The 27,561-nt window shown below is 38.1% G+C and overlaps 3 protein-coding genes and 1 non-coding gene across 7 annotated transcripts; all 4 read right to left on the bottom strand.

Annotated features, from left to right (window-relative positions):
- Positions 1–819: 819 nt before the first annotated feature.
- On the bottom strand, positions 820–3,469 carry LOC112284516 (gamma carbonic anhydrase-like 2, mitochondrial). 3 transcript variants are annotated; one of them, XR_016504229.1, is made up of 3 exons: positions 2,648–3,469; positions 2,021–2,128; positions 820–1,818 (listed from the first exon to the last, which is right to left on the bottom strand). XR_016504229.1 is itself a non-coding variant. In XM_024524386.3 (2 exons), the coding sequence occupies exon 1, from the start codon at positions 3,386–3,388 to the stop codon at positions 2,666–2,668; it is 723 nt and encodes a 240-aa protein (XP_024380154.1). In that variant the 5' UTR covers positions 3,389–3,469; the 3' UTR covers positions 820–2,128; positions 2,648–2,665. The 3 variants fall into 3 exon arrangements, 1 of the variants encoding a protein (XP_024380154.1); XR_016504228.1 differs by having other exon boundaries at positions 820–1,807; XM_024524386.3 differs by having other exon boundaries at positions 820–2,128.
- On the bottom strand, positions 1,599–1,831 carry LOC149988569 (RNase MRP). Its single transcript, XR_016504334.1, has one exon.
- A 2,246-nt stretch (positions 3,470–5,715) lies between the features above and the next one.
- Positions 5,716–7,916, bottom strand: LOC112284517 (uncharacterized). Of its 2 annotated transcripts, none has more exons than XM_024524390.3 (6): positions 7,665–7,916; positions 7,334–7,408; positions 7,184–7,234; positions 6,969–7,003; positions 6,180–6,400; positions 5,716–5,876 (listed from the first exon to the last, which is right to left on the bottom strand). In XM_024524390.3, the coding sequence occupies exons 1-5, from the start codon at positions 7,854–7,856 to the stop codon at positions 6,229–6,231; spliced, it is 525 nt and encodes a 174-aa protein (XP_024380158.1). In that variant the 5' UTR covers positions 7,857–7,916; the 3' UTR covers positions 5,716–5,876; positions 6,180–6,228. The 2 variants fall into 2 exon arrangements, with proteins under 2 accessions (XP_024380158.1, XP_024380157.1); XM_024524389.3 differs by having other exon boundaries at positions 5,716–5,889; positions 7,665–7,915.
- Positions 7,917–20,143: 12,227 nt separating this feature from the next.
- Positions 20,144–22,194, bottom strand: LOC112284422 (uncharacterized). Its single transcript, XM_024524198.3, has one exon. The coding sequence runs from the start codon at positions 21,208–21,210 to the stop codon at positions 20,557–20,559; it is 654 nt and encodes a 217-aa protein (XP_024379966.1). The 5' UTR covers positions 21,211–22,194; the 3' UTR covers positions 20,144–20,556.
- Positions 22,195–27,561: the final 5,367 nt, after the last annotated feature.

Here is a 27,561-nt window from a genome sequence, read left to right as displayed (position 1 = left end):
TTTTCACAATTATTAGTATAAAATGTTTTATATTCTAAGATACTACATAGTTTTTAATTTGTTGATGCTCAAAAATCCAAAAAATAATAATTAATTAGCTAAGTGTGTGTATATATATATATATATATATATAGAGAGAGAGAGAGAGAGAGAGAGAGAAAAAAAATTAAAAGGTTTCAAATAATAATTGTATTAGTTATAGTTCTAAAACATGTTATGTATTCTTTTAATTACATTGTAATTTAATTGACTTGTTTCTAACTTCTTGCTATTTATTTTAAAGAAGTATTTTGATGTCTTTTAATAGATATATATATATATATATATATATATATATATATATATATTATATTTAATTATACTAGTAAAAATATTAGTTATGTAATTTTGATTTAGTCATCTATATATGTATAAAAGAATAATCATGTTCAAGTATGTGTATATATATATATATATATATATAATTTCCAGATATAAATTATTAAATATGATATTCAGTTTTTATGTGTTTATTGTCAATTCAAGCATTTCTTTTTGGTATTTAACCAAAAATAAGTAAAAAATAGCTTAAAATAATTATTTACATCATTAACTTTTTATTATAATAGAAGGCTGTATTAATGTGTATATATTATATAGACCAAATAATGTGTTCTAATATATTTCTGCATATACATGTTTGTAGAAAACATAAACAAATTCAAACTTTTAAAATCAAAATTTGTACTTAAAGTATTGCAATGAGTGTGTTTAAGGAAACACGCAATAAAATATAAACAAAACAGGCTATATTAGCACACCATGAATATTTGAAACACATTGTTAATTGAACATTTAATATAATCACGTAATTATTAAAAATCGGAAATCAATTTAAGCACAAAAAATTCCCCTAAAATTAACAATCATCTTTAAAATTTACAGAAATTGCTATTTAAAAAAATATAAAAAATTGTTCTAAGTGTATAAACACTACAAGCTGAGGTCTAAATCAAGCTTCCTACTGCAATTGCAAAATAAATAATTCAGTATTTTTCCGAATTCTAACTTATTGCATTTTGAGTTTTGCCCCACTCACAAATACTTAAAACCTGCAGTAAACCCTAATTCGTGACTTCCAGAAAAGGGCGAAGGGACCCGATCCGTCCTCCCGATCTGATTTGTTGCTCTGCACCCGTTGCCGGAACTCCAGCACATCGATGGATTGATTTGGTTTCCTTCGGCAGTTGGTTTCCCTCGATATTCACGCACGCGCCACGTACTGACGTTTTCGGCATCGCCTCCACGAACATTCTCTGTCAAGGAGGGCGAATTATGGCCGATCTCGTATTCTGGGACGAGAACCTCGACCTAATCCACGATAAAATCCATGCCTCGCGGTTTGCATAAAATGCATTCACTGATTTTCAGGAAAGTTGATTGGTGACTTGTGAAGTCTGTCGCAGGTTTCTTTCGCAAGCAAGAATTGCTGTGGTTCTAAGAGGTGCTGCTGTTGCATGATTTTGTTCCAAATAGTAAAATTGTACATGTGACTCAAATAACCCAGACTCATAGTTAAGTCAGACCTCGTCCATGTAAAGTTTGTTACTAAAAAAGAGATCATGGCGAGAGTAATCCCCATTCGGTTAACACACTGCTACTGCAGGGTTGGGCTGCATTACTGTGCTGTAGCAAGCTGCCGCTGCGAGCCTGCCTCGAGGGCTCGATGTCCAACTTTTCTGCGCCGCTGGACAGGCTTCGTCGAACGGGTCTTCCCTTCCGGGATGGCATCTCTGCCCGTAAGCTCGGGGAATTTCACTCAGGAATCCTGAAGCACCCCTTCACCACGACGGTTGAACGTTGAAGAATATTGCAAGCTTATATAGGAGCTAACTGAACTTACTGCGATAGATATGGTATAAGTACATGCTGGCACAGTCGCACTAAATTTAGAATCAAAATCAATTATGTAAGAAAAGCAAATGGTGTGCTGCTTCAGGATCAGAAAGAGCCCTGGAGGACATGGTTGTAGAGACAAGACCTTGGTGATTTGCCCTTACGAAGTGATGGAAACGTTGCTCCGTGGTTGATCGGGTTCAGAATCAGCTCAGGATGGATGATTGTCAGTGCCGACACCGTGTTCGTTCACCTAAAGCACCCACAAATTTAAGCACATGTTCTGAACGTAGCTGAAAGGCTGAAAAAGCAACGCAATGCCCAAGAGTTTCTTCAGAAAATTGAAATCACAGCTCACTCGAAATTGATTCACTCCAGATATGAGCACAACTTGCACGATGTAGGTGTGTTGAATAATCCCCACGGGATCAACAGTTACAGCTTTTGCAATTTAATTATACCCTAGGAATCATGCTTTGAGGGCCATTTGCAGCTTTTATTCAGATGTTCCATTCCCTGCACTTGCACTTAGTGTACTAAGCTCTTAGTGTACTAAGCTCTCCCATCCCTAATTGCAGAGTTCAAAGTCCACTGCAGTCAGAGTAGCGAGACGCTTCGACGAACGCCAGCAGCTCCATGTTGGGAGAATTCATCTGAACTGGATCCAATCTACATATAACTCTAGATGATGTCAAGTGCTCAAGTCTACGTTCACAAACCGCAGCTCTGAATCATCGAAAAAACTCGCATATCGCTAAGACATAGCGTATACCTTTTAGACATTCGTCCTTCACATTGATAATAGGTGCTTCTCCCGCAGCTTCTCAACCTCTAAATACGCAGTACCATAGGGCAAGAACTCCTGCGCATGTTCCTGTGCAAGCTCGCGCAACCCATCCGCCAGCTTAGGAATCGACATAATCTCATCATTCGTAAGCATCCTAACGAATCTCGCCGGGTTTCCAGCCCATAGCTCACCGGCCGGAACTCTCCTTCCAGGCGGCAACAACGACCCCGACCCCAGCATGGAATTCATCTCCACCAGCGACCCTTCCAGCAGCACGCACCTCTGCCCTACAACGGCTTCATCCTCCACGGTACAGGACCTCAGTGTACTAAACGACCCAATGGTGCAGTACTTACCGATCAGAGTCTCCGCAGACAGCCCCGTGGGCGCCGTGCTCACGGCGTGAAGTACACACTTGTCCCCGACGCTCGACGAAAACCCCACAACGATGCGGTTCAAATCACCCCGCAGCACCGAACCATACCACACTGTGGCTCGATCCTGCACGTCCACTGCGCCCGCGAGAACCACATTGGGCGCGACAAATGCGTCCACAGCCACAATCGGCACTCGGTGACCTACGGGAACAATCTGACGTTGCCCTTTGAAATCCCATTCTACGTGATGATTGTCAGCTACATAGGTCTTTCTACCTGGATGCTTTGATAAGTGCTGTGCGACTGCTCCCTGTCGCAGGAGATTGCGAGCTACGCTGCGTAGCGCCATCGCCACGGCCTTGTTGCAATTGCAATACTTCAACCCCCCAAATACACACACAGACAAGCAATCACTGCGCACGTCGTCTGCCTCTACCGTGCCCTTTCGGTCCTGTGCCAGGGCCGGGTCAACCTACCGGCTTACCGGTTTGGCCCGGCCCGGGGCGGCTCAAGCTTCCATCTGTGGCTTAACGCTTGGTAATTATTTTCATGCTAATAATATTTATTTTGTGTACCATTTTTTTTACCACTTTTACTTCGATATGGACTTTTTCCATGGATACCTCAGATTTTTTTCGTAACAAACTTCAAGGACACCAACAATGACCTTCAAAAACAATTGTTACGTTTGATTATTATCATTATTTTTTGTATTAACTTTTGCAATATTTGAAGGATTTTTTTAAGGGTCTATATTACTATTTTTAAATGTTTAAGAAATTTTATAAAAATCCTTTTTATTTTAGAAAATTAATTGTTTTTAGTTTTTTTCTATTTCTATTTTTCATTCAATTATTTTTCTGTTAGACAATATTTTATTCATTAACATATTTTTTAAGTCATGCAATAGGACATGTCTTCTCTGTCTTCACAGATTTAAAGATTTTTTATTATATATATATATATATATATATATATACATATATGCAAATTATCTTATCCTGTATTTTGTAATAATTGTTCTTACATAAACATTTATTTGTTTTTGTTAATGTTCCTTGGTTTTTGCATATTATTACATTTCCAACTATTTTACATAACAAGTTCTAGTTTACAAACCATAATGAGACTGCATAAACTTATGTATGAAATTAATTTAGATTCACACAAAATGTTTTTATTAGACAGAAATATAATGTTATGAAGGCTGCTGTTTTTAATTTTTATCATTTTATTTTTTGATAAACTGTATTTATATTTATTCTGAATTTAGACACGTCTATATATAGACCCACTGAAATTAAAAATAGAATGATGATACATACATACATACACACACATACAAACATACATTAGATTTTAATGTCATGTTGCCAATTCACAATTATATTTTTTCAAAATATCAAAGACAATGTTGTTAATCATAAAAAGAAAATAATAATAAAAATCCATAAATATTTGAGTAAGGCAACATACTGAATTTCAATATCTTTAATCACAAAATATTCAAACTGAAAATTTAATAATAAAGTCAGATAATATATTAATAGAAAAAAATTCCAAATAATAGTAAATGCTGTTGCCCATGTTTTTTTTTTAATTTTTTAATTTTTTTGGTGCAGGGAGTTGGGGTTCCTTTGCTTCTTAACTAACCCAGTTTGTTGGCCAGTTGAGGTAGCAATTCGTTGGTTTGTGGAGTCAAGGGTTTAGGATGAGAGACTTGCAGTTGTTGCACCGAATGCAGGGTTTACTGCTCCACACTTCCTTTGAATGAATGCTCCTTTTTTGCTTTCGTTGGAAAGAGCTTTCTGGCATGAACTTGAACATGGATTGAACATGCTACCAATACCTCCAGAGCAGGTTTTAACGACAGAAAGTCTGCGTTGTTTTCTAAGTAGCCGTGACAGCATCAGAGTGTTGTATTTGGTTGAGTTTCTGATACCTGCTCTTCGATATCTGTATGTTGGGATAAGAAAATTAGGTGAAACTAACGATTGAGCTGGCTCATTACTAAACCGAGGATATGACTGAGGAAGAGGGGCTAGAGTGGAGATTTTAGCAGGAATGAGGATCACTGAATAGAAGGTCCCAAACAACTACAATGCTTGCTTAGGTGAGACATTCATGAGCGGTACTGTTTGCACTGGGAGGCCTTTAAACTTGCAACAACATGGTGGGCCTCGGTTGGGATTAGCATCAGTCGGGCTATAAGATGATAGTGATTATTACTCGTTTTTGTCGTGAATGGGCATTTGGGCTTTAGGATAATTAGTTGTCTTATGTATGGATGCAGGCGGTAACCCACTCATGCTGAGGTCAACCTCATTTTCTGAACATTTGGAAGGGTTTTCGGTTTCCAGCTTTATAGGGTTCAGCGAGATGCATCACTTCTCTTAGTCTCCAGACTTTCCATTAGAATTTCCCATACTAAGGCTGGATAAATTGTCTTAAACAACCACATTTTATGTGCAAGTGTTAGCGAAGTCAAAACTTGTGCTGGAGGCACTGATGAAAGCTCTAATATCTGTATTTTAGAGGTCATAAAAGCACGGCATTTCATAGATTGAACAGTAACGGGTTTTGTCAGTTGATGCTTGAGGTGGAATATTGATCTTGTTCTACCTGTCAATCTACACATATGTCTGAGACTATGTTTTGTGTGATGATAAATCTGGATTTGTAAACCTTGTAATTGAACGTACTTTTATTTAATCCAGAGCTACATATTCTTGGAGCTGAAAAAGGAATCAATTGAACGTGCTGGTCTTCATGGAGGCGTAGACTCTGAGACTTCAAGGTCGGCACATGCGGCCACGCCATGATTCAAGGCAACTCTTCTACCGAGCCAATCTCCAAGAACAATGGACATGATTCAGGTGGTAGGGCGAGAGTGGGTGAAAGGTTGGGCATAATAAGACCAACTTCAGTTCATAGAAGCATGTATTATATATGTAATATATATGTACTGAAGCCTGAAATTGTATCCTATTCTTCGCATATCTGTAGTCGCATTGATGTGCAAAAATACAGCTTATACTGAAAAACTTACATGAAATCTTTGAAGCTGAATACCACAAATTGCAGAACTGGCAATTAAACAAAATCGATAGTTGCAAATACGAAATTAGAAGGTAGGATACCTGTATTGCATAAAAACCAGGGGAAAGCCCTCAGACACAGATGAATTAGTCACTGACGTTGAAGTACTGAGGGTGCTTGTCTGTGCATGCTTGAACGTCTTGTCTTTTGAAGCCTTTGCGCGGAGATGAGTTCGTAGTTGCAATGCACATATCCAGCATCTTCTTCATTATTTTCTCTCCGCGAGGTACTCCTGATTTTGGAATTTAGGCAGTGGAATCCACTGAACCACAGCCAAAAAGTACCAGATTGTTGGAAAGTGCACTGAAACTGCATCAAGGTTATTTACCAGGGGAACCTTGTTTATATGGCAGGACGACTAGAGATCAAATGTTTAGATCAAAAGTGCCCTGGCGTTAGTCAGTTCTGACGCTTTCGCGGTGATTTTAAATGTGAGTGGCCGCAACACACACATGAAGAACTAATCTGAGAACATGTCGGAACTTCTCCCAAACCTTCCTCGGTGAGCTTGTCGTAACAAACGGAAGCACTGTTAAGTTCATGGAAGTTACGTAATAAGCCACTTTCAACACCCAAGTTGGGCATCTACGCTGTCTATATCATTGAAACATGGGAGCAACAGCTCCTCATTAGGACATCTGAAAGGGGACATTAAGTTTTACACTCTTTATCAAAATTGAAATCCTAACCAGCTCAAGATTTTCAAAGTAACAGGTCAGAAAGTAGAGAAGCAAAAGAAGGGCCTTCGCCAACACTTTTTGAACATCAGATTATAGAAAAGCAAAACATAATTGGAAACCTAACTGTTTCCGAGGGGAGTAAGAATTTGCCTGAAACCAATCACTTGGACAAATTCCGGATCGATCTGCATCGTTAACACGTAAGTCCATCAGAAAATCGTTTACATGCGCTGCGTTGTAAGATGGAAATCAATTCTTTCGGCCAAGAGGATCATCAGAATGCACTTTCACTAACAACTACCCGAACAGCAGCAAGTAAAAATCCACAGCCATCAAAACCACTTCGCAAAGAGAGCTGTGTGTACCCCAGTCTCCTCCAGAACCTCTCGTTCGATTCCGGCGAATATATCCTCACCCTTCAATTCGAGCAGAAGGACTTATTAGCTGCTTCATTCTGTGGAACTTAGCTATTTCAAAAGAAATCAAGAAAATGCAATACAAGGGAAATCGCAGACCTGTTTGATAACCCCTGTTGGCCTCTTCCATTCGCCTTGACTCCAAATTCCATGCTTCTCTTGTATGGCTAGAATCTGCATTCAGAGGATAAACTTCACGTGTTGGTACAACAGACAACATTGTTCTCTAATAATGAAATTCAATGATCATTTTAAACGTGTTGAATGACTCTTGTCCGTCATTCAAGACGAATGCACGTGTGAGAGGCATTTTTAGGAAGAGAATTGGGTTCATTCTCTGGGAGCCGAAGAACGAGCATCACGTAAGTGGGGTTTGCATGATGATATTCAAAGCCTGCCTGCACTTAGCATAGGAGACACAAGTGCTTACAGCTCCATTCAATCCACCAGCTAGGGTTGAACTCAACGTGAGTACAGATAAATGGACTCGACTATTGAGGTTAAATTTGAATACTTCTTCGCTACTTTCTGACGGAGTGGATGGATATGTGGTCATAAACGTACAAATAGATTTGAATAAATCTACTGTAACACATTCTTGCACATACAACCTAAGCACCATGTTGGAAGAAAACCTCCATTGCCAGATGCACGTATCTGCTATACCCAGATGGTAGCTTCAAACAAACACATGTATTGCATGTGTGGATAGCTAACTTGTTGGTTATGTTTCTAACTTATCAATCAACTATAAGCATATATAAAGTCAAATATATATCTATAAAGCTTCTAAGAAGCTTTATCACAAGATAATATCAAATCTATCTACATTTAACTTCTACCTAGCACTTCTTATCTACGTAAATATGTATGTCCATGACAATCTATCACTTGGGGCTCTAAAAAAATAGACAAGGATAGCTACATCATCTACAAATGTAGAAACAAAGGCAATTGCAGAAGGTATTAAGGATGTCATCCAATTAAAGACATTGCTACAAAGAATTAAAGCAAGAAAAATTTAATCAATTTCTATTTATTACGATAATCAAAGTACAATTAAATCCTCTAAAAATTTGATTTGTTATACTAGATCTAAATTAGTTAAAGTAAGGCATCACTTTATTTGTAAAAATATCCTCATAAGGATAGTAGAATTTTTCTATGTATCCACACATGAACAAATTACAAATATAATGATTAAACCTCTAGGCTAAGAAAAATTTATAGAATTCAAGTAAAATTTGGGCATCTATAGTCTTAAAAATGCTTAATAAGCATTTTTTAATACCAAGGATTTAATACCATGTTGAACATGATGATCCTTATATAACAAAGTAAGAAATTTAGGATAAGCTCCCTCATCTATTGTACAACTATGAGGTAAAAAATTGAAAACCTAGCAAGATTTTTTACAATAGAAAGAAGAGACAAAAAATCTCGCAATTAGTTTTTCACTTCTCAATTAGTCTTATACAATTTCAACCACTACTTAAAATTATTACTACATAACCAAGATGTTCAATCCTTACAATCTCAAAGGCTTACAACTCCAATGTAGAAGCTATAAAATCTGATCACAACCTATTGACGCATCTTAATTGCCTCAACAATAATAGGAAATATAGATTATTCAACTTTGGTGACAACACTTATTTCACAATAGCATCTAAAACAATTGATAACATAATAGAAATAGACTTTGAGCAAAAAAGAGCAATTACCTTAAGAAGGGGGATTCTATGAATTGCTTATTGATGGATTGAATAAAATAGTCTCTCATAAATATGGTGATATGAATGAATAGTTAATCCAAGAAAATAAATTATGCATATAATATTAGAAGACATGACTTCTATTGTATGAAATTACAAAAAATGTGAAGTCATTTTAGCTTCCTTCCAAAAGAATAAACAAAGACTACATGTTATGTGTATTAAACTTACCATAGAAATCTGCTGCACAATCTTGTAGTGGTTCCAATTCTCAAAGTTCAATCAATGTCTTTCAATATCATGATGCTATAAGAAGATGAAATCACCATAGTCTTCAGATGATATATACAAATAAATTAGAATATAAATACTTCAGTTTGTTTGTTTTAGAATATATCACCTAGACTAATTATCAAGGTGAAGGAGGGTGGTGTCGTGTTGTGGTTCGGCTATTATATGAAAATAATGTAATTATGTACTTAATATATAATTTATTAAGTAACATGGTGAGAGCCATATTAGTAGATTTTAATTGGTTGTAGAATACAATTTGATTATTACCTTGAGAAGAGGTTGTTTAAAAAGATTACTATAGAATTTGTATAATTTTAATTTTCTTTTGATAGTGACTTTTAAGATTGATTTTGGTTGATAGTAACTTCTAAATATTTAGAATCACCTTTGTTAGACATTGGTGACTTTTGAAAACTTCTTTTGGTTCTTTTATTTGGTGTTTAGAGCATAAATTATGTAAATCTTATAAGAAAAAGGATTGAAGAAGGATTTTGGTAGCAAAAGGAGTAATTAGGGCACCAATATAGATGAATGGAGATGAATAATGAAAATCTCCATTCCTATTGGTCAAAAATCATGACCAATTGGCTTTGAGGAGGCTACCTGAGGCCATATTAGAGATTAGGGTTAGTTTTTCGAGGCCATTTGGATTTTGAAGGCAAGGATCAAAAGGTTTAGATTTTTGGCTGTGGTTTTGATATAAGTTTTATGTCATTTGGGGTTTTTATGAAGAAGTTATAGGCGCTCAAAGTTAAGGTATTAGTTTTGGACCTACTATCACTCTTTTGGGCATAACGCACGCGTATAGATAGCAATTGAGGATCGGCAACTGCGACTAGAGAGAACACTTTTGCGGCTATACTTTTTATATACTGCTTACTGAATTCCAAGTTGAAATAAAGGAGTTATTGGATTTTGAAGTCAATACTTGGAATCTAAGGGTAGTAAGTAGCCTGATTTACTTGTGCTTGTGATTTGAGCTATATCTTAGACAATTTGATGAGGTTTTAGCTCAAAATTTCCAAGATTGTGTATAATCTTGTTATAAAGCTTTCTACATAAGTTTTGTGGAATTTAGAGTTTGGATTTTTGAGATATAAGGAAAATAGTTTTTCGGGTGCTTGTAAATTAGGGTTTAGAGTGCCTGCTAGGGTTTCATGGATGCCAAAAGATCGAAAGTGAATTTGCAATTTTTTTTTTGTGGTAAAAGTTAAGGGTGAATTCTACCTATCTTGTAAATTTGAGATAAACTGAACAGTTAGATCAATAGTTATGATTTTCTAAAATTTGGGGCAAAAAAACCTTTCATGAGAAAAATATGTTTTGAAGGGATTTTGTTATATTTGGAGTTTTATACAAAAATAAAGGAGTTTTGGAAGCTAAGACAAGAATCATATAAAGGTTTAAGCTACATTCTCTACAACTAGATACCTAATGTATTCCCAAATAGCAAATCACGCCATACTACAATGGATTGGAGTAAAACCATACTCACTCAATCACATGGTTATTACCATAGTAGATAGCTAATAATAGTATCTTGTAGATAAGGATCTAACTATCAGTCACTGCTACAAATGACTGTGCAAGTAACAATTCACAAGAACATGCATTGTATCACTCAGAAGTAAGATCATATCTAGTTGTTGTTTCTATTATTGTGCAAATATGATAGTACTTTGATGATGAGGTTCTACCTACATTGTTTTCCATGGGAAAATTGGTGTGTCCAAGGTGTGTGTATGATGGCCACAGGGTCTCTCACCCAGATCTGTCACAGTTTCTAAAACCTCATAGGAACTTTGATAGAGGCTCTCCTAGTCTTCAGTCTAAATCAAGAGAAGCTTCAAAGATATCATTTCTTCCCTGCAATCTAAATCAAGCTTGGTGTTGGTTTAATTAGCTGCTGCATTCTGCAGAAATTGTTGAGATGCTGAGAATATTACACTGTTGTTAGAGAACATTTGAAACATTCTGTTCTGATAAGAAAATCAATGCTCATTTCACATGCCTCTTGGATGGAGCTAACTGGAGCTATTGCATTTATCAGTTTGTGCTGTAAGTAGAAAGTTGTAATGTCACACAAGTTCAAGTATGCAAGAGCCAGTGGGAATACATTACACTGGTGCTCAGTAATGGTAGCAAGGTTTTCACAGCATGCAGGGCCATTTGGCCTCCATATTGTTTCTAGATTATGAAGAGAGTTGTGGCCCCTGCATAACCACAGTTGGATGATATGATGTGCTCCCTCAGGCACAAGACACAATGTTATGATATGCTGGGTAATCCATGTGAAACTTTATCTGCATTCAAAATGGAATGCAGATATGAATGCGATTCAATAAACTCTCACTATTCAAGCTGGACATTTTTTCACTATTGTCAAGATATCCATTCAATTCACTGTTTCTTTTGTATTGAATGCCGTATTCACTAAAATCACATGCTTAACATCCACATTGTAAGGTGTTTCTCCTGCTGCCTTCGCATTTAATGTCAATTCGTCGCTGATTCTATATTCCTGATCGACTCCACCGATGTGCTTCAGCGAGTGCGGTTCACGTCGTTGACCCATTTTATAGCACGAAAGAATTTAATATCGTAGATATTCAGTGAAGAAATGCTCCTACCTACTGGGTTTGTGAAGATGTCGAACTGCAGCTCACCTTCAGTGGCGATTGTGCTCTTCAAGTTGGGTTTACCTTGGAATTCAATAGCCAGCATTCTTTGTTAAGAACAAGGACTGAGGGAAATTTCTGTTCCTTTCGTCTGGGCTCAGAAGAGCAGAGTATTCCCTGCATAGTCTGAATATAGATCACTAGCACACCGCAATCATCGTGATAAGAATGATTTTAACATGGACCTTGAATTGTGATGTGTTCCACTGCAGTGATCCAGGGGGTCAGACTCGAGCTTTATTGGAGTACACTAGAGGCTAGTAATTAATTTTGCCGAATGGCAGGAAGAGCACTTGGGTTATACTCTTAGTAACGAGAAATCGGTAGACTACAGAACTAGGTTTTTGCAAGGAGATGCAGGATTGGAAGGACATTGCTATTGGCTGATAACTGCTGTCGTCTGGGTGCTGCCCATGTTGATGACTCTCTAAGCTCTCCAGTGACATGTGCAAGTTCTCTGTGCACACAAGTCAATGCTAAATGTTTATGACTGTCACTTGTGTAATTGATTTCACAGTGTACGTAAAATTCTTGCACATGACCACAACTAATTCTCGTTCTTGCTTCTGTTTGAACTACCATTGAGAGCATGGTTTTTACTAAGAGTGCATCAGCATGTCATGTTTTGATTTTGTACATGAACTTAAACAAATGAGGAACATTGCCGAGATAATTTGTAGAACTATGCTGCTTGAATATAGGAAATAATAGGCCAAGCTGATAGTGGAAAGTACCAGAACTAATCTTTCCACAGCTAGAGGTTGGAATTCATATTTGAAGAAGATGCTCTTGAGGAGCCAACCAAACGATTCTGATTGTCGGCAACCGGATCTTGCTCTCAGACTGTAAACAAGAATCCTACTTCACTGATCTATGATTTCATTGCTTCATGAGTGCAGCTTTTTCCTAGTTCGAATTGTTAAAATGATGGCTTCTAGAAAACCCACTTGAGGAAATATCAGGTCTCTAAGGACTAAATTATTAGCTAACTCCACAATCCCACATACACATATTCCATGTGTATGGGAAAGCTCATTCTCATAAAGGAGCGATCACGGTACTGCAAGCTGACATGTCAGGCTTACAAGTTCTGAGAGATGACAACTGGTTCACATTCTAGTCAATGCCAGGTGCTATTTTCAACTTCATTGATATGCTGCATGTTTCCTTTCCTCAGATCCTACATTATATCACAGGTTTTCAGTCATAGCTTACAACCGATTCCTGAATTAATAACAATAGAGTTTAATTAATCATGCAGATATTATCCATCGATTATTATAAAAGTTTGGCCATTGCAGGTAAGGAAAGAACTTTGATTTCGTTTGTATAGTTCAACACCCAAAGCCGGGATATGTATGTCAGCCTGGCAGATCCACTTTTGGATGCGCGTCACCCCATTGTCTACGCGCCATCATGTTGGATAAGCAGCACAAAATCATATTACTAAATGGAATCAGGAGAATTATCAACATCCATATACTGTGCACCTAACAGGATAATTAGCTAGACCCGTACTTCGTGCTTGTGAGCAGACTCATTTGTTTACTCGATTGGCGAAATTGTTGACACATCTTGAACAGGAATCAATTGTTTTGGTTGGAATGTCTCCCAATTGATGCACTTCATACTATTCGTTCTTAACCGAAAGATTGAATGTCTCCCAATTGAAAGCACTTCATACTATTCGTCACTCAACCTCACGATTGGGTTGACAACATGCTACACGCATGTAAATTTCTCGCACTATGTTATAATTTTAGTAACTAGCATGAGCTGACTTCCGATTAGGATTGTAGTGTGAGATGGGTTACAAGGAATATCCACACTGAACTTAAGCCTGCGGGGGATGCCTTTCAAAGATGCCTCCAATCAAGTCAGTGCAGTGACGGTTTTCATGATCTCCAGAGACTAAAGAGCTCTGTCCTGATTGCAATATATCAAGTCACTTACGTAGCGCATGTGAAGGTCTGCTGGTTTACTAACCGTCATGCTTTCATTGGACACATTGAGACTGCAACTTCCCAGTACTGAGAATCGCTTTCCCCATCTAGAAAGCAATGCCGTCGACTACGCTTTTCGCAAAGATTTTGCCACCCGCTCATTCAAGAGATAAAGTGGCGACGTTAAGCCGCGACTATGAGATTATAATCCTCGGCCTCGGGAAGGGAGTAACACAAACTTGTTGCTCATAGGGTGAATAATTTTTTTTAAAACAGGCTTCACACTGATTTCGATCACCACAAAACTGCTGCAGACTTGCCCATGCTTCGCCCCACTTGCTTGTTCTGCCTTCTCCCCTCCCTCCACCCCTTGACAGCTACCTCGACCGCGGCTCCTGCAACCGCATATGATTACTACCACTCTCATTGAACGCCAGTATAGACGCAGTGTACTAAATCAACTTGCTCTGAATATTCCTCTCCATCATCTGTTAATCAAGCAATTTCCGAAGGGGAAAAAGCTGGCGCTGCTGGCAGCAGTTGTACAACTGATCCACTTTGGTCCTTTCATAACAGGTGTGAGCATGATACAACGCCCAGTGCCGGTAGAGGCAAAAGGTCGCTGGTGCTCCAGAGGTCGGAGTGGCCGTCCACTACGAGGCCCCTGAATCGATCCAGGACCCCACTGAGCTTGCCATTGAGTTGCCTCGGGGAGCGGAAGGGATCTTCCAGCGCGCCATGCCCCTCCCTGTCATGAATCCAAGTTGGCTTGAGCTGTGATGCTGCAAAAGCTCACTCCACTCACGGCTTCTAACCCTGGAACCTAGAATCCCCATGTGATTCTTATTTTTCAAGTTTATAATCTGGCACCTGCTGGATCCCTCCTGGTCCCCTCCTGGCAGCTTCTGTGGAAGATTAGATGTCACCCACGGGCCCCCTACCACTTCCCCTGGGGACTTCCTAGTCGAAGAGGGGCCAGTCTTCGTGGTACTACATCTTCTCAGTTACTTGCTGGCCCTCTTTGTCTATGGATCTGTACCTCCCACCCCGCCCTGCATCTTCCGCACTTCAAACTACTTGTGTCAACTGATTTTCAGTTTTACTGACATCATGTGCTGTTGTCGTTTGATCTGGAAATCTACACCACTTTCTCCCGCTACCTCAGATCCAATAGCTTCAAAACCGTTGCATTGTCAAAGATGCCAACGCTCCTTCGTGGTGTCACGATGACCCAGCTCCCGCTCCCCGAAAAACAAATGGAAAAAACTATATATATATATATATATATATATGGACAAAATAAAAACAGAAAAAAGATAGACAAAAAAGAAATGAAAAGGAAAAGAAAATGTCCGAATTCCCCTAAGCGGAGGAATTTAGCCCAGCTACACTACAATCGATCTGTGTACTAGGTATCTAGATTCCTCGGCCTCGATCTTTAGCCTTCCGGTAAGCAACGAAGGGTTTGTCTATCACGGAGATCGATGCACTGATCGCACACATGAGAATGGAGGGATCGATAGAGGAGGAGTCAGGTCTGGACTGTGGAGCTCTGCGGGTTGTGTGTGCGATCTCGGCGTCGCATAGCCTGGCACTGGCGCTTTGGTTCATCGCCCCCCAGGCTACTGGGATTCCGATCGTGTCAAGGATTCTAATGCAAAACATTCCTGGAGATTTGTTTTTTTAATGTTTGTTTGTATAAAAACAGACTCGGTGCTGTTCCCGAAGCATCGCATCCTACTTTTAAGCATGTGCCGTGGTTGTGTTTTTACTCCTCTTTTGCCCGGAGGAGGTGAAGCACATCCATCTCTTTGCAAGGATTTTCCCTTCTCTCTTCCCCTTTGGAAATCAATTGATACAATGAATCTGAATGTCATATTGTATGTAGCATTTCAGACCTTTGAGAAGGAATTAGGGGTGTTATCGTTCCTTCATGAGGATGAAACTCATACTGGAACTTGGAACTGCTATACTGATTTCAAATTGTTTTTATGCCTTTAAAAGACAAATTGTATGAAACGCCCATTTCTAAGGTTACTATTACAAGGGTTCTGCCTAGGAAGACAAAGAGAGATTAACTGACAATTTGTATGTATGTATGTATGTATGTATGTATGTATGTATATTCAGATTATTTATTTATCCAGATTTTAAGCTAAATTGAGTTTTTAAAAGAAAAATGAGGCGAAGAAACTTTGTGTTCACATAAAATTTTGGAAAAAAATGTTCTTCCAGTTTAAATCTTCAATGAAAATTATTGTTTAATATAATCTTTGAAAGTATGTTTACCAAAACATTGTTAAGTTGTTTTAAAAGAATACCAATGTATACAAGTATGTATGAATGCATGTATCATTTAGAATATGAACAGAAAGGAACTTTTGGAATGAATCACAGACATCTTAAAGCTACTAATTCAAAAACAGTTTCAAAATCACACAAACACATGAAACAAAGTCAAGGAACCTCTGTTGGACTTCAAAGGGCCCCCTTTGCTCACACTTTTTCCAAACCATGTCCATTCAACTCACCAAAGGCTTAACCACAAACAACCCTTGAGCTCCAAAGCAACAACATGATAATGCAAATCCTATTTGAGGCACTTGTATTTCTCTTTGACTTTCAATGATAGTGAAGCATTGCTGACTGGACTAGTCATGTGGCTATTGCTTCATTCTTGCATGATTCTGCTGCACCTACACAGAGATAGTTAGTTTAGCATTCTACATGCTTTGGGGGGGGGGGGATTGTCAATCAATAGCCCTTTTGGGCGGCCTTCAAATTGCAATGATCCAGATTCCACAGGCATGACATTGAACAAGTCACAGTTTTGTTTTCGTTTCATTTTGGTTGTTTTGTTTGTTTTGTTTATTATTCTCCTTCTTCTACTACAACTGCGACTGGCCACAGTTCACTATGGAGGCTTAACCCACCTGATGATTGGGTGGCGGTTTGGACCATTAAAGTAAAGGCTAACAAACAAATGAAACTCTCTCTCTCTCTCTCTCTCTCTCCGCTTTGATAGTGGAAAAAGAAGGCAAGGGCCTTTGAAGACCAGGCTTTCCCTTGAGCAAGCACTTCGAGACACACAAAGACTGGTCAATGCAGATTCCCCACTCACTCAGATTGTGGGGCCGAGGAATTTTCCTGGCCTTTGGACAAGGTCTTGTCTTGGGATGTTTCCAAGTTTTCCCATGTCCAGTAGAGACATGTTTGGCCTTTGGATGGTTATAGCCAACATGGTGTCTACCCACACACCTTCACCACCCACATTTTCTATGATAAAAAATGGGTTACAAGTTTACAAATTAGGGAACAACAATGCACCTTTTCTTTTAGCTAATATTGGCTGGAAGAAGAAGAAGAAGAAGTTAGTTTTTTCATGAAGTCTGTCCCAACCATCAGTTTATGTTCTATATCTTGCTCTTGTCTGCTCATCTCACTTGTTTGTCTTTTTCTGGGTCCTTTTAGTTTAGTTTTTTTAGTTTTTTAAAGTTGTTTTCCTTTAGGTTGGCTCTTCAGTAAAGAAGAAAGAGAGGGAGGTGGTGAAGAATCTCAGTGAACTTGAGCAGTTGACTCCTTTTGTACTTCAAAAGACTTGGTAAAATTGAATGCAAAGAGAGAAAGGAAAGTGGCAAGAAGTACCATATTTTGTGGTCAAAGGGGGGGTTATTTGTAGGCTACAGGCTCTCACCACTGCTTTGATCCATCTTTAGCGCAGTTTGTGACTTTGACAAGTCCCCCTCACTTTTTGAATGGGTGCCCATCACCCCCAAAAATTGAAGGTCTAAAGTAGATTTCTACTTCATAGCCCAATGAGAAGAAGCAATGTCTCTTTCCTCTATGGGTTGTCATAGTTTACAACTTTCAAATGTATTGAAATAGTAAGTAAATGTAGGAAAAATGAATAAATAAATAAATAAAATGATCCTGACTACCATTATCACAATAGTATTCATGATGGTACAAAAACTTTCCTCAAATGCTCTTGAGTTCTTTCAATGTATTTGTTTGTGGTTGTGTTGTTTTTAAGCCTCTTTTGATAAAGATATTGTAATAACATGTCACGGTTCTAATAGGGTTGATAGGGAATAATGGAGTGGGTATTATTGTTTCAAACAATATCAGATAAATGATGCTTGTTACTTTGTTGGTAGGAACATTTGTTGAATTTACTGGTTTATTATTTAACAGAATGAAATCTTTTTTTCATAATTCATGCAATTTAATTCTTCAAATATATCAGTAGTACTTTTTTTTAAAGTAATTTTATGCATGTTGAATTTGTAGTCTTGTGCTTTTTTCAGAATTTCAAGAAAAATTGATTGTTTAAACCCTAAAAATTGATGATAATACTCATGCTGCAACAAAATTTACTTATTTACATTCCAAGCATTATTGGAAAATTATTTATTCAGAAACACTAAAAAGAAACTATGCTCAACATTCTAAAATCACCATGTGCAATGTGCTAGTTGTTTTGGCAATTAGTAGAAGAAAATAAAAGCTTAAAATCATGAGAAAAGAACTAGATATTAATGGTAATATCCATATTGCTAATCCTCTAATACATGCACTAATGTGAATTTCTATTGTTCATCAAAATTTTCAAAAACTCAACAATACAACCAATTTGAAAAGATGCATTCACAATTGATCTGTTGCCAACTGAATATATAAAAAAAATAAAATAAAATAAAAAATCTCCATCATCCAGTGTGAACCAAATCAGTAAGTATTACTAAAAAGATGCCAAAAAGGGAAGAAACTCGGCAAAAATTAAAAACTAAAAAAAATGAACACATATTTTTTGACTTAGTAGTTTCCCCTCAACAGCCACCTACAAAAAAAAAAAAAAAAAAAAAAAGTCTGAGCATGTGTGTGCATAAAAACAATACTGTAAGGCCACAGAATGGTCACCACAACACAATCCAAAAAGTAGGGTTTAAGTTATATGTGTCCATTCTTACAAAATGTGGGTACTCCTGCTTTTTCCCCACCAACAGACAGACTTTATCTTCTTTCTTTGTTCTTCCTTCATTCCTCCACATTCTTTATTTATATATATTTAACAAGGGGAGATGTTTCTTTAGTTGTGTGATCCAGTGAGCCCCCCCCCCCCGACACTTCAAATCACCCCATGTTGCACTCTTTCACCCATTTTTACCCACTAAGGGGCCCCTCCCCCACCCCCTTTTATTTTTTTTTGCCAACCTTTCCTAGCCCCAAAGTGTGGCATTCAATTTGTTACCTCCTTGCCAAGCCAAGCCAAGTGGCTTAAGTAATGGCTCCATGAGTGCCCAAAGGAGGCAAGAATTGTAAATGCCGTGAGTAGTAAAAGGGGGTATGAGAGAGAAGGGCAAGGAGAGAGGCCATCCCCATCCATTTCCATCTAATGTGTTGAGTGTTGTGAACAGTGCATGGGGGAGGAGGCCAAGTTGCTCATGGATCCATCTCTCAGTGCCCTTATGGCCTTTGAGGTCCTTTGATATGGCTTTCCCATGAAAAGGTGGCCCTTCATCACCCACCTAACTTCCAAGGAAAGGAAGGTTTAATTCTCAGTTTGTATATATGAATATTAACAAATGAACCAAGAGTGCAATCTGTTCATGCCTTTTCTGAGAGAATGACACTGTACTTTAGCAACTATGTGAAGATTTAGATGTGAATCAATTGCAAGGGATTGATCTGAACATGAGGGTCTAGCTCTATGTAAATAAAAGAGTTTTGGCATTCCATGTTGTTGCAATTGAGAAGTAACAACTGATGTAGGGCTTTTGGCACATGTGAAGTTTGAGTTGGAAGACTCCAGAGTCCAGGTCATCACATAAAATTTTGCCTAAAGTAATGACGGCAAAATTCTTCTGGTTCATCATGGAGATGCTTTGCTTTCAATCATTGATCAAACGGGCGCGTTGCATGTGCGGTGCTTTGCTCCATGCTACAAGTAATGGGCACCAAACTGGTGCATTATTTAGTGGAGGTGCCCTTTCAATCAGCAAGGCTTTCAGGATCAAGAGTTTTAACTGATCTCATTGTAATCGTTGCAAAGGGCAGAGGGCGAAACTTTTAAGAAGATATAGAAATCCTGCAGAATTGATTTCCTTCCTAAACAGTCAACTCCTGTTTTTCCGAAATACAACGATTGGCAGCCTCGAATCATCGGTTCAAGGAGGACTTTTGATGAAATCTAGTGTCCACCGGCACAAATGTGAACACAAAATCAAACGTGAGCATCTAAAAACCTTGCTTGGTTTAAGCCTGTGCATGATGTCATACTTTGGCAGTCAACAGAACGAATGTGACCATGTTAGCTATAACGGAATACATAGAATGACGTGAACACAGCGTGGAGACTTTCATGTTTTTTCCAAACAATGAATTTCTCTGACTCGACAAACATGTGTCTCCACAATTATATGTACAATGATTACAGATCAGCGCCATGTCTGAAACTATTCCAATCCCTGCAGTGAGGAATAACTAATCCGCCATGGAAGCTCTGTATCTAGCGATTGATCCATTGAATCGTGAGCTCACTGCAACTGTAACTGGCAGAAATCTCTATTGCCATCTGTGAATGACTGGATAGACTGGCGGGCATAAGTCTAACTCTGAACCACTATCAGTTCAACTATCTGTGATCATCGAAGCTTGAAAGTTAGAATGGAAATCCTCGACGCTGATCGAAATCAGTCATATCTCTGACCGAGTCGGAGCTCAAGGTCGACTGAATCCAGAGGCTTGTCGTGTGGAGATCTCCAGGTGGATTCACAGGGAGAGTTGAACAAGATAGGGTTGCGGTAACTAGAAGATGAACCACCGTAGGATTGATAAGAATCCACATGGGCGTGTGGATATTCATAAGACGATGCTCTACCGTAGTCTGAGCTTGATTGCATGTCATGCGAATTTCCTCTCGCGATCCAGTCGCTCGAGGCATTGTTGAACGTGGAATTGGGCGTCTCGCTGCCGCTGCTTGCTCCACTTCGAAGCTGCGCGAGCTGGTTCGCCTGAGCTCTCTCTCGCCTGTGAACATTCATGTGCCCACCCAGGGCCTGCGCAGTGCGGAACTCGCGCTGGCAGAAACTGCAAGAGTAGGATCGCGGAGGCCACTGGCCGCTCGTGCTCGCGTCCTCGGCGAACGCGCGCACCTCCCACGAGTCAGATTCGGCACTGTTGGCTGCAATTCTCTTGCTCCACGTGTTCCCCCCTCCTTGGGTGTGCGTTCCGTAGCTCGAGGGCGTGCCCCAGGATCCACCACCATCCGAGTCATGCATTCCCCCCCATGATGTACTTCTCCTTACGTGCTCGTGCTCAGGAAACAGCACCATATGGGTTCCCATCCCTTCTACAGGTCAGATTCTCCCTCACCCACTTCCCGAACACCTTGATACTTATCACAACAAAATTAACCGACCGCTGAACAACGCCCAGATTTTTTGCTCTCGATACAACCGCCTCAGTGATGCCAATCTAATCCTCAGAAAACTCTCGCTTGCTCGCACAATCAGTTCTGATCAGGCTCTCAGGCTCTCACCTCCGAGGAAATGGAACAGTGAACCACCGACTAGCTAGAGTCCTGGTATATCTGAACCGTAGACGTATAACTTGAGACCAAGCTGATATGATAACATCCCCTTGGTTGAAGAAGCGCCCACTTGAACCAATTTCCAATGAATCGCAGCGGCTATCTCACACAAGCATTGGCCGATTTACAACACTTAAGATTCCAACTGCGTAAGGTTTTATATCTAGAGCAAACTCAATCAACGAACTGCCGACAATCGATTGAACCAGAGACCGGTTGAGCTCGAGGGGTTGATCCTGTGCGCTTGAGAATACCAGCAGGGTACATGCAACGTGCAATTCGGCGAAAAACAAACCACTCAAAAGGCTGGTTCAAGATGCGTCACGGCATGCAGATAACGGTACCATCGACATGACCCAGAACTATCGATCAAAAGGTGAATGCGCTTAATGTCTGCTCTGAAGAAAGAGATTGACGTGGAGACCACATCCAAAACTCCCACAAGAAGAGCCTTCGATCAAGACCTGCACAGGAATATCGATAACCTTCCACAGCGGAGAAAATACTGCTAAAATACTACTTATACCCTCCTCTCGCACTCTTCCAACCCCTCTCCCTTTCAGCAACAGCAATAGCAACAACAACCACAACTCATGAACAGCGAAACATAGGAACAGTCCCTTCACAGTCACTTCGCAGTCCCCTTCAGTCACTTATTGGTTGCTTCAGTCGTGGCAACAGAAAGAAGAAGTGCGAACAAGGGTTGTCTGCTTTACTTGTCCACAGCGTGTGTGGGATTACAGACGCTTAGAAAGGCTCTTTAGAACTCGACCTGGGACCGAGCCTTAGGGCGTCTCTGTCTCAACATGCAGTTGAACTGAAAAGTCACCCAATAAGATAAAGGAGGAGAGAACTAGGGGGGGGGGGGGGAGAGGAAAGAGTGCGGACTCAGACTGGGTGTGAAGTGGACCTCCCTCGGTGGGCCTCCACTTCAACAACAACAACAACACAAATATTTACTGACCAAAACCATAAAAAATCACATCCCTGTTTCAGTGGGTTTTTGTCAATTTCTCAGTGGATAGGTCAATTTCTGATCATTTCGGCCATCCATCTGCTCCCCACCTTTATCCTCCCTATTGTAACATCATAATACCCCATTTCCCTTTCAACTGATCTTTGCTTGTTGATTGTGTGTCCATTCCTTGGTCAACCTAGGGTCTATAGCCTTTGCCCCTGCCTTTGCCAAATTCAGTTCACTAATAAAAAAAAATAACAATCTTTTTGGGTGAAAAAGGGAGAGAGAGAGAGAGAGAGAGAGAGAGGTAATGTACACCAATCCCTCAGCAGGTTATAACAATAACCTTGTGGAATCTATGACAAAAGAAAACTTCCAGGCATCTTAAGAAGGACCATATGAGCTGCAGCAGGGCTCCAGCAGCAGCAGCAGCATAAGGCAAGGCACAGCTGCTGGCAGGGTGGTTAGAACATGGATTTGGTCAGATGGGGGTCTGGGGATATCACTGACATCTGAGCCCCCCTTCCTAAATTAGAGCCAGGGATCCAGCCCAGGATAACATGAGCACCCATCACTTCTTCAAGGCCTCTAGAAAAAGCATACACACTCATACAATCTCTCCCCCTCTCTCTCTATCTCTCTCTCTCTTTTCCCCTTATTGCTCTCTTCCTTTCCCAGTGCGTCTCAAAACCTACTCCAATCCACAACATAGGAGAGAGAGACCCAGCTTTGACACATCACTAGTCTACTGCCATGTTCTTAGACAGAGGCTAAGTAAATACATGAGAAATAAGAAGGATCCTTTTTGCTGCCTCTTCTTCTTCTTCTTCCACTTCTGTCTACCTGTCTGTCTGTGTGTCTGAGTCACTGTCTACCAGCAGCACAAGTCCAAGTCAGGGCAGTTAGGAATATGAGGGGGGGGGGGGGGGGGCTGACACCATTCCCATGTTGATAGACATGAGAAGTGCACACCCACAGCCAGGCAAGGAGGAGGGAGTGAATGGCTGGAAGGGGAAAGCTCTGTGCCCTACCATTGTCAGCCAGGGCCATGCCATGCTCTATGCCATTGTAGAGTTAGTGGAATATGAAACAGACAATGATGTAAGTTAGGAGAAGAAGCATGCGAATGAAGGAGATGAAGAAGGAGAAGGGTCAATCCCACAACAGGCCTGCCATCCATCCAGTCAAACACACAGAAAGGTGACACACCACCCTACTACTTGGCTTGCTTTCTATGGGGTTTTGAAACTTTCCTCTTTGTTTGATAACATGGGCTCTGGACTACATACTACCCAGAGAACTAAATGGGCTCAGACACATTGCCCATCACTGTGGTTTTTTCTGTTTTTTTTTGTTTATATATATATATATATATATATATATATGTGTATTTTTCAATATACAATCTGAAGCTGATGTCTACAATTGGGCAACTTCAGTCGCTGTAGTTGATCCAGCTCCAGGTGGGACAGAAACTGTCACAATCCCCATGTGTCTCAAGCCCATTTGTTGCATCTGAAGAAAGTATGTTATGAGCTTTGTCATCTCAACAGTTCCATTGGGAGAGAACTGGAGCAAGGTTTCAAGCTTGGGAGATTCTTCCTCTGTGCAACACAGATTGTGAATTAACTTCTTCTGTTTTTTAACTAGAAGAATGTATGTGTGTTATGTTTGTTTAGTGGTTTTTGAATGGTGGTGTAGAGCAAATTGGTGTGACAATCTTTGTGGTGGAAATTCCATCCCTCGCAGAGGATTTCCAAGTTAAAAGAACCCCCCGTGAAGCAAATGTTTGTGTATGTGTGACCATGAAGAAGAGATCTCAGATCACTGATTGATTTGGACAAAACAAACCAATGCCCAATCATACCATGTGAAATCAATATTTTTGGCATATCCTCTTTGCAATTTCTTGTGTCTATTGAAGTGGACTCACAGAATATCAACTTTTTTATTTCTTTTTCAATTCTGTCTTCTCTTTTATTTGTTTTTTATAGACGATTTCTATATAATTTTTGCATTCTTATATTTTATAATAAGATCAAATAGAATATAATAAAATTCTAAAAACATAAAGTGGGTGCCCAGGAATATTATATAACATGAAAGAGGTGGACCATGCTTAGCACAGAGCAAGAAGTGGGGTAAATATACTTACAATGGATAGTCTCATTAACAATGAAGTAAAACTCCCAATTTAGATGTTCGAAAATCAAGTGTTTGATGCAAAAAAAAATAAAATCGTTTTTTAATACAAATCCATATATGTGAAAAAATCAGAATTAAAATTTTGTAATTAATGTCTACTTTTACAACTGAACATGTAAAACACATGCTACTGAGTAATTTTGATTACCTTGAATGAGCAATGCATTCTTATATGTTTCTCAGAAAATGAAAAGAAACTTATACCTGAGTATGTATATATATATATGTATGTATATATATATATGTATATACACATACACATGTATACACATAAATATGTGTGTGAGTGTGTCAAAGTGTTCAAATGGTCAAAAAACTAAAATATGCTTAACCTTCTTTTCTTTCTCTTTGTTCTATTTGGAATTAAGTATTGATTTGAAACAAAGAGATGTCTATTATTTATTTCAATCATTTGATTAAAATATAATTTTGTTTTAACAACTGTTGATTCAATAAATACTTTGCTCAATGTAAACACTGCAAATCTAGATTACTTCTGCATAAGTACAGATGTGAATAGTAACTCCTGCCTTCACAACAATCACATGATATTGTCATCCATTTTCAAAATTGAAGGGTGTCAATAGATTCTTAAAACATAACTTGAATCAAACATAGAATTCAACAAAAAATCTAACAAGTTGTATCTAATTTTTATTTAGATTTATAAATATTTAGTTCTTAATGATGTTTCAAAGACAATATAAACTTTACATTGTGATAAATTTGATTACAATACTATTAAAAATATCTTAGTGACAATAAATTTTTATTTCGTTTTATTTTGAGGTTTCTTTCTTTTTGACAGACACGCTATGGTCTCCCACCAAACTTTATTTTTATTTTTTATAATAAAAAATAAACTGGTAAGAAAAAGAAAAAGAAAAAGAATATATATATATATATATATATATAAAGACCAAATGAAGGCATGTCCAAGTGAAGAAGGAAAAGGAAATGATGGATGGATACATGAATGGGCTCTTAGTAGTGGAGGAGAATAAGAAGCATATTTCAAATCATATTAATTTTGATTATTAAATTATCTATTGAGACATATATACCTATACCTATATATATATATATATATATATATTCATAGGAAATTTCTTTTATTCACAAATAAATTTAGATTTCATATTTAAAATTTGGTTATCAAGTTTCTTGTTGGCACAACTAGGTGTGCACCTTCTCCAATTGGAATTAGAATGTAGGCTTAGTAATAAGCAACTAAATTCAAGATGATTTTTATTGAAATTATAAATTATCTATAATTGTTTGTTTGGCCCGAATGCAACAATAATACTTGTACAAAAGACACATATATCTTTAAAACCATAATAAAATCTTACTTACATCTTGAATTGATTTTGTTTTACAAAAATAAAATGAAAAATATAATGAAAATTTGTGCAAAAAGTCATTGCAAAAACTTCTACCAAGGTTGGCTTAATCCATTTTTATTTATAATTATCCATCTAAAGATCCATACATTTGTCCATATATTCACCTTGATTGTATTGCTTATTCTTACAAATCAATGACTTGATTTTTGGCATTACTGCTATATCAAAGCAAGAGTCTTTTAGGTTGATGTAAGTTGAAACTATAAAATACTTTATGATAAATATAAAAATAAAATAATAGTTATTTATTTATTTATTTATTTATTTTTAATATTGTGCAAGCACTTTTTTTTCCTTGAGTTATTGAAGATAAGAAAAGTAGTATTTTCGAGTAAAACATCAAAATCAATTACATATTAATACAGAATAAAAACGTAACAAAAAAAGATATTGTAACAAATGATTTTAAAATACTGACTATTAAGAGATGATATCAAAGTCAATTAGGAATGAGTAAGATTTCTTTTTTAAATTCTAAATTATATTATATTGTGTGTTTTTGCCAAGTGCAATGGTTCATCATGATCATCTCTTGAAAAGACATTTGAAAAGGAAAAAAAAAAGATACTTACAACTCATTTTGCAAGGGAAAAACAAAAAAAGTGTAGTAACCAGTGATCCAACTTGTGGGAAAGTTTTCAAATTTTAAAAATAGAGTAAACCATTTTTAATTATTTTTCCACGTATATTTAAAAGTAAATAAATACTAAAAATAAAATACTCCCATACATATACAATTCTTGTTGAACACTGTAAAATAACCAACAAAAACAATCGACGTCATATTCTTAATTAAGCTTCGGTAGCTGTCAATATGGTTGATAATTATCACATACTAATAATGGCCTACCCAAATGACGTTTGTTGCTAGTCAACACATAGAACTATATTACTCTACCGAAATTGTGACAGGAGTTAATAAAATAAAATAAAACACTGAAGGGTCTTAAGTGCATTAAGGATGCACTAATGTTGAATTTACTCAGTAGAAAAGTTGTTCATTATCAGATACTGCACAGAAACTCATCCACTCTGGCTTTGTTTGAGACTTTTGAAACACTGAACTCTATAAAAATAGTTTTTGAAATAATTTTACTTCTATTTTATGCTATCTAATTTGTTCGTTTATTTTTGGTCCATCAACACCACTTGAAGTCAAACTGGGTGCAAAAGAAAGGAATGAGTCTTAAAGATGAGTTTGATTTTCCATGAAGTGGGTTCAACGGGACTAGTCTAAGCTTGGGAAGACTCTCAACTCAACATTTATTTTTTTCATTTTATTATTGTTATTATTATTACTATTATTTTCATGTAAATATATATATATATATATATATATAAGTTTCTTGAATATGGGTTCAAATTGAGGGTAAAGAACTAACTTGTGGAAAATAATGATTATAATGATAGTGATAACACTAATATTAATTCAATGGGATGAAAGGTCTCCACTCACATCCAATGCAATCTCCCTCACACAAATGTGCCTAAATGCAATGCCCTTCTCTTTGAAACGTGCTTCTTACCATCCTCCTCT

Source organism: Physcomitrium patens, chromosome 7, assembly GCF_059467195.1.
Source record: "Physcomitrium patens ecotype Gransden chromosome 7, ASM5946719v1, whole genome shotgun sequence".
NCBI classification, from domain to species: Eukaryota; Viridiplantae; Streptophyta; class Bryopsida; order Funariales; family Funariaceae; genus Physcomitrium; species Physcomitrium patens.
Note: the sequence above shows the minus strand (reverse complement) of the source record. Positions and strands in the feature narration are given on the sequence as shown.

Coding starts and splice junctions, on each gene's coding strand:
- LOC112284516 (XM_024524386.3), bottom strand. CDS start 3,388: ATGGCGCTACGCAGCGTAGCTCGCAATCTCCTGCGACAGGGAGCAGTC.
- LOC112284517 (XM_024524390.3), bottom strand. CDS start 7,856: ATGGTGCTTAGGTTGTATGTGCAAGAATGTGTTACAGTAGATTTATTC. Junction 7,004..7,183: donor AGGTTCTGGAGGAGACTGGG/GTACACACAGCT, acceptor TTAACGATGCAG/ATCGATCCGGAATTTGTCCA. Junction 6,401..6,968: donor GTCCAAGTGATTGGTTTCAG/GCAAATTCTTAC, acceptor GCTGTGGTTCAG/TGGATTCCACTGCCTAAATT.
- LOC112284422 (XM_024524198.3), bottom strand. CDS start 21,210: ATGGGAACCCATATGGTGCTGTTTCCTGAGCACGAGCACGTAAGGAGA.